The sequence below is a fragment of the Lolium rigidum genome, chromosome 5 (genome assembly GCF_022539505.1).
Source record: "Lolium rigidum isolate FL_2022 chromosome 5, APGP_CSIRO_Lrig_0.1, whole genome shotgun sequence".
NCBI lineage: Eukaryota > Viridiplantae > Streptophyta > Magnoliopsida > Poales > Poaceae > Lolium > Lolium rigidum.
The window spans coordinates 166,571,158-166,582,731 of NC_061512.1; the positions used below are offsets into that span (position 1 = coordinate 166,571,158).

The 11,574-nt window shown below is 42.0% G+C and overlaps 1 protein-coding gene across 2 annotated transcripts; it reads right to left on the reverse strand.

The window, feature by feature from the left end:
• Nucleotides 1-3,886: 3,886 nt before the first annotated feature.
• On the reverse strand, nt 3,887-8,940 carry LOC124654465. Of its 2 annotated transcripts, XM_047193461.1 has the most exons (8): nt 8,833-8,940; nt 8,612-8,679; nt 8,272-8,406; nt 5,704-5,745; nt 4,896-5,035; nt 4,673-4,774; nt 4,396-4,540; nt 3,887-4,304 (listed from the first exon to the last, which is right to left on the reverse strand). In XM_047193461.1, exons 1-7 carry the CDS (start codon nt 8,913-8,915, stop codon nt 4,412-4,414), a joined length of 699 nt encoding a protein of 232 aa, XP_047049417.1. In that variant the 5' UTR covers nt 8,916-8,940; the 3' UTR covers nt 3,887-4,304; nt 4,396-4,411. The 2 variants fall into 2 exon arrangements, with proteins under 2 accessions (XP_047049417.1, XP_047049416.1); XM_047193460.1 differs by having other exon boundaries at nt 3,887-4,540.
• Between the last annotated feature and the right edge of the window lie 2,634 nt (nt 8,941-11,574).

Here is an 11,574-nt window from a genome sequence, read left to right on the forward strand (position 1 = left end):
CTATTAGGCACTATTACGAAAAGATATATAAAAGGCTATGCTGTCACAAATATTAAAAAGTCTGCCTACTAAGCATTGCGTACATATCATGTTGCATACTGCTTGCCAGCATTGACATAGCAAAATTCTCCAGTGAAATGGATGCCATGGCATGTACCCAACACTTGAACTAAGACCCCAACACTTATTATGGATCGGAGGCAGTAGTTCAGTTCGGCAGTTGATATTGGCAATTTTGATACTGGCAATCTTGATACTGACAATCTTCTGTTGGTCTCAAGATTGTTGATGCACATGTACCTGTATGAGTAGTAAAATCAAAGGATACCTTGCAAAATCTCCCTGAAAATCATCTTTTCATCAGTAATCTTGAATGTCTTCTCGTGCAAATTCATGACACTTTAGTCTATCATTGACCCCACATTTTTCCACCAATGTCGTCTGTAATACTATCTTGAAGAACAACTGTGCCCCAGACAGAAATGCCATCTAAAACTAACTCTCTATCACGAAAAGATGGGAAATACACAGGAAAATATTAGTGGCATTTTAATTTACTGGCAGCAACTTCTAACATGATTTGAGTCTATAAACTAATAATAGCATGTTTTTGCAGCTTGTAGCAATGGGCTACAAAAAAAAAATCACTTCTCGCTCAAATAAGTTGTAGGGTTCCCACTTTGGAAATCCAAAGGTCTCTTACTAAAAAGGTATTTAATTTGCTTACACTACATGATATTTGAAGAATAAGGAACTAATTGCCTTTCTAGAACCGCTTGAATCATTACTGATTGAACCTTTTCTTAGAGAAGAAGCTCTATAGGGGAACAAACAACAGAAGATAACATGATGGTTTTTATTAATAAACCAAATAAAACAAATCTCAACTGTCTCAAGGTAAATGATTCAGTGTGAAACTGAAGTACACAACTTAGCGTCTAACCTTGCGGGTAGGGTTGGGGTTCAAAGATTTCTGTGTATTCTTCTGTCACACAACGGTTGGATTAAAGAACCTCAACTGTACATGATACACATTCCACTAATTTCTCAAGTTCAACATAGTACTGAGAAAGATTAGAATCGTGAATCCTCCTGGCTAATCGACCACAAATGAATAAATTAGTAAAACCCACAATATGAACAGCTCATCTGTGTGCTGCTAGTGAATACAATATAACTATATTATTAGTAGTACATATAAGCTCATATAACTATGATATTAGAAGTACATATAAGCTTGAACTGGCATATGTCCTTTTTCCTATAAACATGGAAAAAAATTCAAAGTAATACCCATGATAGACTGGAAGTAACATGTACGGTAGCATCCTCAGTGACAAAGATGAATTACATCAACACATAGGTTGCCAATTTTCAAAAAAGAAGGTTTTATATCAAGCACAGGAACTACCTGCATGAAATTTGCAGAGAATTATCTTTCTCGGGTGATCATCCAACATGTAGGGTATGTGACCATGGCACCCTAACTCCACCTCTTTGCGATTTTCAACAATTTCCGTTTCTGCTTGTTCTCAGAAAAGAATATTTAGGTTTGGAATAATAAAGAAAATCTGCTGTACTTTACAACATGATTTGGAATTGTTGATTGACCACTCAGACCTGGAGGTCACCAAGGAGAAGGGAGAGTAGCTACCTTTTCATGCAAGAACCAATGGTTTGGTTGGTTCCTGGTTACGCCATGCTCTTGCTCCTGTGTAAACAAATCGTCTTGGTTTTCTGAATAAGATGATTCTAAAGACTATTCATATCATATGAAATAAAGACTCTAATTTCCCAGAAAATGCCCAGAAGCTTATACGCCCCTGCTTTTTTCTTCTTCTTATTTGCATACAGGGACAGAGGGATACACACCTGAAAGAGGAGGACACCAAGGTCCCCATTGTGCCGCCATCTGCCTCGGGAAGGAGAGGAGAGCCCCGAGCTCATCCTCCACAGCAGCTGAAGAGGAAGGCTCTCTGAGGTCCCCACCGCGCCGCCATCTGGCTAGGGATTAAGAGGAGAGCCCAAAACTCTTCCTCCACGCCATCAGCCGCCTTGGTAGGTGATACGGTGGCCAAAGAGGGAGAAGAGGCCAGCCATAGGGAAGCTCACGGCGGCCAGAGAGGAAGAGGAGGCCGGCCATGGGAAGGGGAGGAAGAAAGTTGAGGGCAAAACGACCCCTCCAATTGTTCCATCGTGGGGATTGTGTGGCGCCGCTTTGACCAGGTGCCGCTTTGACCGAATCACCGAATCAACCAGAAGGCAATAGGTGCAGGAAGTGATCCATAAAAAGAGGAAGGAGAGAGGCAACAACCGGTAGCCGGTTGCCTGACCGCCTGGAAAAAAAAAGATGCAAAATAATTACTTGAGTGGATCACGGAAGGGACAAAACAATTAGCTACGTGTCAATCAACAATAGAAGGAAAGAGTGGATAAATAGCACATCTACAGTGTCTCAGTTGTTTAGATAGCGTAAAATCAGCTGACCTTTATATAGTGTATAATTACGGTACATGATTTTCGGGCTGCCACCGGCCGGACGACGCGTGGGCACAGCCCAGGAATAGGCTCACGCGCACGTCCTCCATTTGATGCCGTGACGCGTACGTCCATCCGTCCAAGTCGAACTCGGAATCCCGCCACATCCATCCGTCCCATCTTCTATAAATATGGTAAGATTTGGTCCTTGTAGTCTAGCTTGGCTGCTAAGCTTGTTTAGACGCGTGCATCTAGGCAGAAAGTTTTGGTACGTGCGCGTCTCGCCGGGAAGCGGTGATCGTCGGAAAGTTTTGGTACGGCGACAACAGAGGATGACGACGATCATCTATGAGGATTTCGTGGTAGATCGGCAGCAGGAATTTATCTATAGCAGTTTACGGGATTGGGCGCATGGCCTGGTGCCTTGGGGTGAAGAAGCCGAGCAGCGCCGAGAAGAAGAGCAGCGGCGCAGAGAAGAGCAGCGCCGAGAAGATGAGCAGCGCAGAGAAGAAGAGCGCCGCAGAGAAGAACTGCAGCAGAGCCATCACGAGGAGGAGGTGGATCCATTCAATTTGGAGGACACAACCTGGGCGGCGGCCGGCTCAAGGCTGCAGGCAGAGTGCGCCATCTGCCTCAAGGACTTCGAGGCGGAGGACATGGTCAGCACGATACCGTGCAAACACTGCTTCCATCAGGGCTGCATCTCGCAGTGGCTCCGGGTCAGCAGGCGACCAGCCCATGAAGAATCATCTCTCCGTTCACCAGAACAGCATTTTGTTTTGTTTTGGCGGCAAAGCTTGTAAGACGAGCAGCCAGCCATTGCCTGATCGATAGCGCTCCTTTTCGATGTAACCCTAGGATCAGAGCCCTACAATTTGATCTGATTCTGGCCGTGGCAACTATGTTGCAAAACTAGCTCCTCTTTCCTAACATACATGTTTTTGTTTCACCTGCCACTGTTGTAACAAAGATCACTAGAGCCCTGATCCTCCTGTCTTCACTCACCGGTGATATTGCGGTCCTCTTTCTGTCACAGTATTCGTCGACATCAAATAATAGCGATATTTGCCTTCAATCCATGAGCTAATGGATGGAGTCATGCCAGGGAAGTTCGCGATGAATGGCTTTTCTTGTCACTAACAAGAAAATATTTGACAGCACCAAAAATATTGCCTTCTACAGAGTCAGGCTGACAAGAAAAGTTGGAAGCAGAAGCAATGAAGATCTGGAAGAGGTTTTACCACGGCCTTACAATTCAATCAAAGAAATATATGGCTGTAATTAGGGCATGTACAACGCCAAGTTGCCAATCGCTAATGGCATACTATGAAAACAAGAACTAATAGATAATTTGCTCATTATACTAACATTTTTGTTGTTATTATAATGTGGTGTACTTTCCTTGTGTAACGTGATTCAAATGCTTCTTCAAAATCTTTCAACATATTATCACTGTTTTGCATGATTGCGTTGAAGATTGCTTCTCCAAGTTATCCAAGCATACACTTATTCTGGTCACCAAAAGAAACATCAGGAACTATCAGTCAGACAATGCCAGAGTCAGATCTCGCAGTGACACAGACCGCCATGCCAGCGGCGGTCGGAGGTTATCCATAGTTCGGATTCAACTCCTCAGTCAACATCGACCCGGCCAGCGTGATCACGTTGGATGGAGATAGCGGGAGCCATAGACATGACAGAAAATGCCAAATTGCTCTTGTATAAATCTCTATTTCTACCGTGCCAAAAGGATGTATTCAGTTCAGGCAACCCCACAGACCGCGTCAGTCTGGCATAACCCCATACAGACCCCTCCTGCAAGTTCCCTACACACACCAGTCATAAAATAAACACGTTGAGATCCAGTTACAGTACATGGGGGCAAGTCTGCCGTATGTGAAGTTGTGAACCAACAACCATGGGCGGAAGGGTTTCATGGGCACGATTTCCACGCGAGATCCATCACTTTGCCGTCAATGTAGGGCCGCAAATCCCACATAAGGCAGTAGCTCTGGAGCTCTGTGGATGATGACTTAAGGGACAGTGACATGACAATCTTTTCCTGTAGACAGAATCGACAAAAGAAAAAGGATGATCCGACCGTATTTACCTTTCGTATTGGCGACACGGATATTAACTCAAACAAAAGCACAGGAGCAAACAAACACGTATTCGCAGATGGATGCGGATTTACCTGCATTGTGTAGTCGAGCTTCAGCATGTTATGGACAAGGATCATCACCATAACGAGTGATGAATCGCGGTCTAGTTGATCTAAAGGCTGCTCCTCCTTTTCCTGTGACATGGAAGAATGTTACTTGGCGCAGTCGTCAGTGCAAACAGCAGGTTCTCGTCTGATGGAAACGCTGTAATTGACAGTGCCAAAAGCTAGACACGGCTGGAGCACAGGCCTCTACCTCCGTGAAGTGAGATGCATCATTCATGCTGTTATCAGCAACAGTATAGCCTGAAACTTTTGTAGCACTTAGATTGGATGTTCGTGTAGCGGCATAGGCATCTTCCAATAGGCATTGAAGTTCTTCGACCAGTGCATTCACTTAGCAGGAAAGAAAAGGAGAGCATAGCAGTTAACTGGAGTTCCGAGACATAAGAATTTAGTAGTGTAACTTGGTGCTGATTGCTTCAAAAGCCAATCTTATGCATCCGACATTATAATAGCAAGAAGGAAAAAAACAGGAAATTACAGTGGAATTGTGCACCATTCTGCTAGTCTTTTGTATAATTTGGAGCCAGATACTGGACAAATAGAGGAGGGACTATCCACTGGCTAGTGAGCATTAAGATGATATTTGACAGAGACCTCTTGGGTAAATTAGTTATCGTTGTCATAGTAACAAGTTCACCTTTCCTGTTTGACATAGTTTCCATTTCTGAGCATTAGGACTACTGCTGCCTATTCTTCTACCCTAATCTGCATTTTTTTATCCTTTTCAAGCATGAGAATATTTTACATATGCTCCTTGAACAATAAGCAAACATAAACCAAAAACGTAGGAAATGCAAGAAATACAACTCTCTAGAGAAAAGATCTTTTCAGGATCCAGTCTAAGGATTTGGTAATTCGAACCACTTGTTGAACTAGCGTGCAGTTTGCAGCAAAGTTATGCTTTAACACTACAAGAATCTCTTGATGATGGAACAAATATTAACAAGCTAGCAAGGATAAATATAAGTAGTTACAGAATAGCAGAGAATGGCAAATACCTTTATTTATATAACCTTGGAGCTCTGCCTCACATGAATGTACTTCTAAAACAGAATAACAGATTTAGTATCAAGCTGACAAAAACTGAATGCAGTAGACTAAAAGTGAAGGATGTTGTCCGTCTATAATTGAAGTCAAAAGTTGCAAGAGAATATAGATAAATCTTTGCTCAAATGTTTGATTGTGAAGTCAAGAAATGGGCCAGGTGTCTACAATCGCCACACCTGCAGCAGTAGTTATATGAAAATAGGAGTGAATTTATCATCTGCTGAGAAGCAGGCCTGGGCGAGCGGGAGTGCGGCCTGTGCGATGGCACAGGGCCCATAATTATTTGGGGCCCCAAATTTTATAGCTCCCAGGATTTCAATCTGCATGTCACCCCCGATTAGTCTGCCAGGGACATAACAATTCAACCCACTAGTGAACAATCGTCCCATGCTCCCAGCTAGCTCCGGCCAAAGTAAAACAACCCGCGGAAGTAATTTGCTTTCACTAGGTTTCGATCCCAAAACGTAGGACCTAATAAAAGGAAAGCCGCACTAACCAACTATCAAGGATTCCGCATCTGATATAGATGCACATTAACTACTTCTTATTGCCAAGGTATAATTATAATTCAACTTTTTTCTTTAAGTTAGGGCCCATTTCAAAAGTCGGCACAGGGCCCCCATTTCGGCCGGCCCGGCCCTGCTGAGAAGCTTGTGTATACTAAATTCTTTATCCTGGAGAACTCCAAATTTAATTCATTCAAACAAACAAGGAATCATTCTAATACAGGACAAATCTGCAGATAACCTATGAAAATGCAAATAGCCTCTAGGCCGCCGCTCCTTCGGTGCTCTGTACTTTTGTAGTCTGTACTGGCGGGGCGGCTGAAAAATAGAGAATTCTTGTTGAACATCATATCAGAATTGCATGGACATGTTTCTACATTCACTCATTTCCCCTGATTCATTAAAAGTGCTGGGTGAATATGAAAAATATGTTAATATATTTATGCCAAGTTGACAGTGAGACATAAACTGAATGAGCTTAAATTTGGTTTGGGATGTTGTATTCGGCATCCATTATAAATAATGTGGCTCCAAACCTATCTTGCCACAAATCCATAGTGTTCTGTTCTACCTGCTACCACTGACAGATCAATTTCCAATTTGAATCCTTCACTGCAATGTTTTACATGGGACATTGGAGTAAACCAAACAAAAGCTATGCCTACAAAAAATGCTCCATGGCAGAGTCCGAAACTCCACCTCCAGAGCACTACTGTGAGCGTTGACATATTCTCCATTACTGACCTCTTGGGAAAATTATTTATGGTTACTCTAGCATAATAAACATCACCTTTCTTGTTTGGCACGGTTGTATCATTTCTGAGCATTAGGACTAATGCTGCCTATTCTACGCTAATCTGCAGTTATTTTTGCCCTTTCAAGCATTAACATATTTTATATTCGCTCATGGAACAATAAGCAAACATAAATAAAAAAATGTAGGAAATGCAAGATATACGAATATTCAGAGAAAAGATCTTTTGTGGAACCAAGTCTAAGGATTCGGCGATTCGAGCCACTTGGTGATTTGGTGTACAGTTTGCAGAAAAGTTATGCTTCAATACTATAAGAATCCCTTGATGATGGAACAAAGTTTAAAAAGCTACTAGTAGTTAATGAAAAACAGAGAATGGCAAATACTTTTATTTAACCTTTAAGTTCTCCCTCACATGAAAGTATTTCTGAGACCACAATATCCAAAAACTGCAGTATTGCAAGTAGTGGGCATGCAATACCAGAGTTTTCAAGTCCCACCTTTTTTTGCCAGTTTTGACAAACCTATAGGTTGTTTGGCCAATTGCTCTATTTAGTGGAGATTTAGTTGTTGCATGGAAGCAATTATTCAAAGTATTATTCATATTTAAATCCCACAAAGGACCTTGTTGCATGCCTCATCCAACTGCATTATTGCCGCCATCCCGTCACCATTCTCACACATCTTGCAGACAGCAAAGACAGTGTTGCACAGGCGGTGAGCCTTGGTTGGCTTGCTATCTCCAAATGCAGGACTTGAGATGGTTCTGTAAGGCACAACTGGCTCATTTGCGAGAGAGCAAAATGCCATTGTTCATGTCAGAGGAAACGCCCAGCAAAACATGCAGCACACGAACACGGAGCGGCTATGCACAAAATAAGATCGGTGGGGCATCACGTGTGCGGCCGTTGATATGAGGGGCCAGGGAAAGCTTCAGGCTCTAGCTTTGCACAGGTACAACGAAAACCACATTATATATATCAGTAAGCTTGTGGAAGGCTATTTGGCCATTTAAAAAAAAAAGAACATATGATTCCCTGCAATAAGCAGGTTTTACATTTATATCCAATTAAAGAGGACTTGAGAAACATATTTATTAAATTAGTTTTAATTATTCCAACATAGTATGATAATTACTCCTCATGAAGCTACGGGGAAAAAAATGTGCATTGTTTTAAAAAACACATTTGGAAATTTGTTTCTGATTGGCTGAATATAAAGCATATGGGATAAACCTGTAGCACTTGATTATAACTCACACTGGCTCAAGTTGGAGATGCTCTGGCAGTGAAGGCTGCAGCCTGCTTCCAGATACGACTTCATCCTATCGGTGCAGTTAGATCTAACTATCTCACCTATAACATCGGATTCAACCGGCGGCCTCCGAAAATAGTCTGAAAACAAAACACCAATAACTTGAGAAACTGGTCTGTGATGGGTGATAACAAACACTCTAGAAATTCAGTTAATAACTTAATATAGGAGGGGCGCCTCGACAGAAGAAAGGTATCGGAACTGTAAACCATACAGAACAACGCTAACCTAGTTTATCTCCTGACAAAAAAACGGAAGGGAAATACAATAATCAAATAAGCTGACCTAGCTCCTGCTGGAATCTTGCGAGGAATTGCCTCCCTCCATCCACGAGCTCCTCGAACCGTGCCACCCTGCGGTCACAGAGGCCAGCATCACGCGTGGTTCGAACTAAACTCCGGCCTCCAGGAGAGAATTTCGGTCGGGCACAAGAAGAGGCGACAGGAGGACAGAGGCATGCGGGTAGACCGGTAGAGGCGATGCGGGAGGGGCGAGCGAGGCGTTACCCGACCATGAATTCCGTGAAGATGCGCTTGTGAGCGGTTTCCTTTTCGCAATCTCCGGCGGGCATCGCCGGCGTGTCCAGCATGGCTTGGAATGCTCGCGAATTTCCGGCGGCGGCGGCGGCGGCGGCGGCGGTGCGGGTGTGACTGCCTCCGAGTTTACGCGGGCCGTTGCATTCTTTCTGTGACGGTCCCAATCTATGAACAGCCACAGATTTTCGGCCCACGATGTGACTGGACTGAGATCAGGTGACATGCTATAGATACAGTCTATTTTCTGATCGATGGATTGAAAAGGGATAACCAGATAAATATGAACAGTAGCCGCTACAGGGACAATCTACAGTGTATCGCTACAGGGGTAAATCTATAGTACATCTGCTACAGGATCATCTACAGTGCATCGCTACAGATCTTGTCTATCCATTTTCATGTTACGGCACTGTTCATCGGTGACATGCCTATAGCATGTTCTCAGTCCGATGTGACTGCCTCCGAGTTTACTCGGTTTCTTCTTCCAGAATTGTTCTGTGTAGAACAAAAACATAAAAAAAGATCAGCCAACATTTTTATATAATCTGATGCCTCCTTTAATTCATAGGGTAGAAAAAATAAAGGAATACCAAATAGCCAAATAGGTAGGATTGGCTTACCCTCTCCGGTGGAATCCTATAGGCATTAGATTTGGAAGTATCACAAATTGATGTTGGACAGGTCTAGGGAGCAAACGGTGGCTCGTTTGTCTAACCTGGCCCTCACCCGGAAAGGAAAGTTTCGCTTGTGTCATAGCTATTTACGGAAAGTACTTATTACCAGCACAAGGTGACCACGCACCGATCCCCAATCGCTCGCACCAAACAATAACGGGTCTCCACGTGGCACCTACTCGTTGCAGGTGTAAAAGCAATTTCACACAACATGTGTTCACGTGATTTATACTGTGCTTTTTCGGCAAAAAACAAGCGGCTCACAAAAATGATACTGTACATATTAGTGCCTCCTAAAAAATTGGCTAGAATACACAGCATCAGTTTGTATATTGCGTGTCCATGTTGAAAATATTAACGACACATGAAATTTTTTATATCTTAACATTCAACATAGCCATATAAACCTATAACTTTATATGAGTTGTTGACACAACAACGGTAGTTGGAAAAAAGGCCAAGAATGAAGAAAACAAAGCTCGACTAGTTGACATCTTCCAAAAATTGGTTGTTGATTGCTTCAAGCAGGTCAAGCACCCACCTTTCTCCTATCCAGATTCTTGCCGAACCAAAAAGCAACAAGCAATTGTTATGTTGCATTGTCATCTAGGTAACTAATGTACTTCCTTCCATTATTCTCCATTTTCATTGAAATGATTCAGGAATCTGGCTAGGAAAAACAGAGAACCATCATTGTATACCAAGATAATTGAAAGTTGCTGATGTTGTCCAAGCAAAAGTCTAGCTAGGAGGTAACTTATCACTGAAAGTTAGGCACAATTATAAGATTGTTGGGCAGCGTACATCTGGCTGCATAACAAATTATACACATAACCTACCCAATGTTACATAACTTAGCATCGAAGTTTAGGCAGCTTAGAAAAATAGTATGAGGAAGCAATTTAGCACAAGTGTGAACTAACAAAGTATTGTATATCGGCATATCACAATTTAGAAGAAAGGAAACACTCTGGTGAACCGATAAGAAAGCAACTTAGCGTACGTGTGAATCAACAAAGTATTGTATGCGGCAAATTAGAAGAAAGATAACACTTGCATGAACTGATAATAATGCAACTTAGCACAAGTGTGAACCAACAAGGTATTTTATGCCACAACTTAAAAAAAATAGAACAGTTGGATGAATCGATAATAAAATAACTTAGAGCAAGTGTGAACTAACAAACTATTGCATGCCACAACTTAGAAAAACACAAGCCTGAACCGATAATAAAGCAACTTAGCGCCAGTGGGAACCAACAAAGTACTATATTCTGCAACTTAGAAGAAAGAGAACACTTGGATGAACCAATAATAAAGCAACTTAGCACATGTATGAACCAACAAGGTATTATATGCCACAACTTAGAAGAAATAGAACTCTTGGACGGACCAATAATAAAACAACTTAGCACAAGTCTGAACTAACAAAATACTCTATGTCGCAACTTAGAAGATAGAGAACACTTGGATGAAGCGATAATAAAGCAACTTAGCACAAGCATGAACCAACAAAGTACTTCATTCCGCAACTTAGAAGAAAGAGAACACATGGATGAACCGATAGTAAAGTAACTTAGCGAGGTGTGAACCAACAAAGTATTGTATTCTGCAACTTAGAAGAAATAGAACTCTTGGATGAACCGATAATAAAACAACTTAGTACGATTCTGAACTAACAAAGTATTATATGCCTCAACTTAATAGAGCACTCGGATGAACCGATAATAAAGCAACTTAGCACAGGTGTGAACCAACAAAGTATTGTATGCCACAACTTAGAAGAAAGAGAACACGCGAATGGGCCGATATTAAAGTAACTTAGCACATGTGTGAACAACAAAGTATTGTATTCCACAACTTAGAAAAAAGAGAACACCTAAATGAACCCATAGTAAAGTAACTTAGAACAAGTATAAACCAACAAAGTATTGTATGCCACAACTTGGGAGGGAAAGAGCACTTATATGAACCGATAATATAGCAAGTTAGCACATGCGAGAACCAACAAAGTATTGTACGCCGCAACTTAGAAGAA

Excerpts from the sequence above, each read along its gene's own strand:
- LOC124654465 (XM_047193461.1), bottom strand. The coding sequence starts at position 8,915 with ATGCTGGACACGCCGGCGATGCCCGCCGGAGATTGCGAAAAGGAAACC. Across the intron at positions 8,680-8,832 it reads TTCACGGAATTCATGGTCGG|GGTGGCACGGTTCGAGGAGC; the intron begins GTAACGCCTCGC and ends CTGTGACCGCAG. Across the intron at positions 4,541-4,672 it reads AGCTCGACTACACAATGCAG|GAAAAGATTGTCATGTCACT; the intron begins GTAAATCCGCAT and ends TTCTGTCTACAG.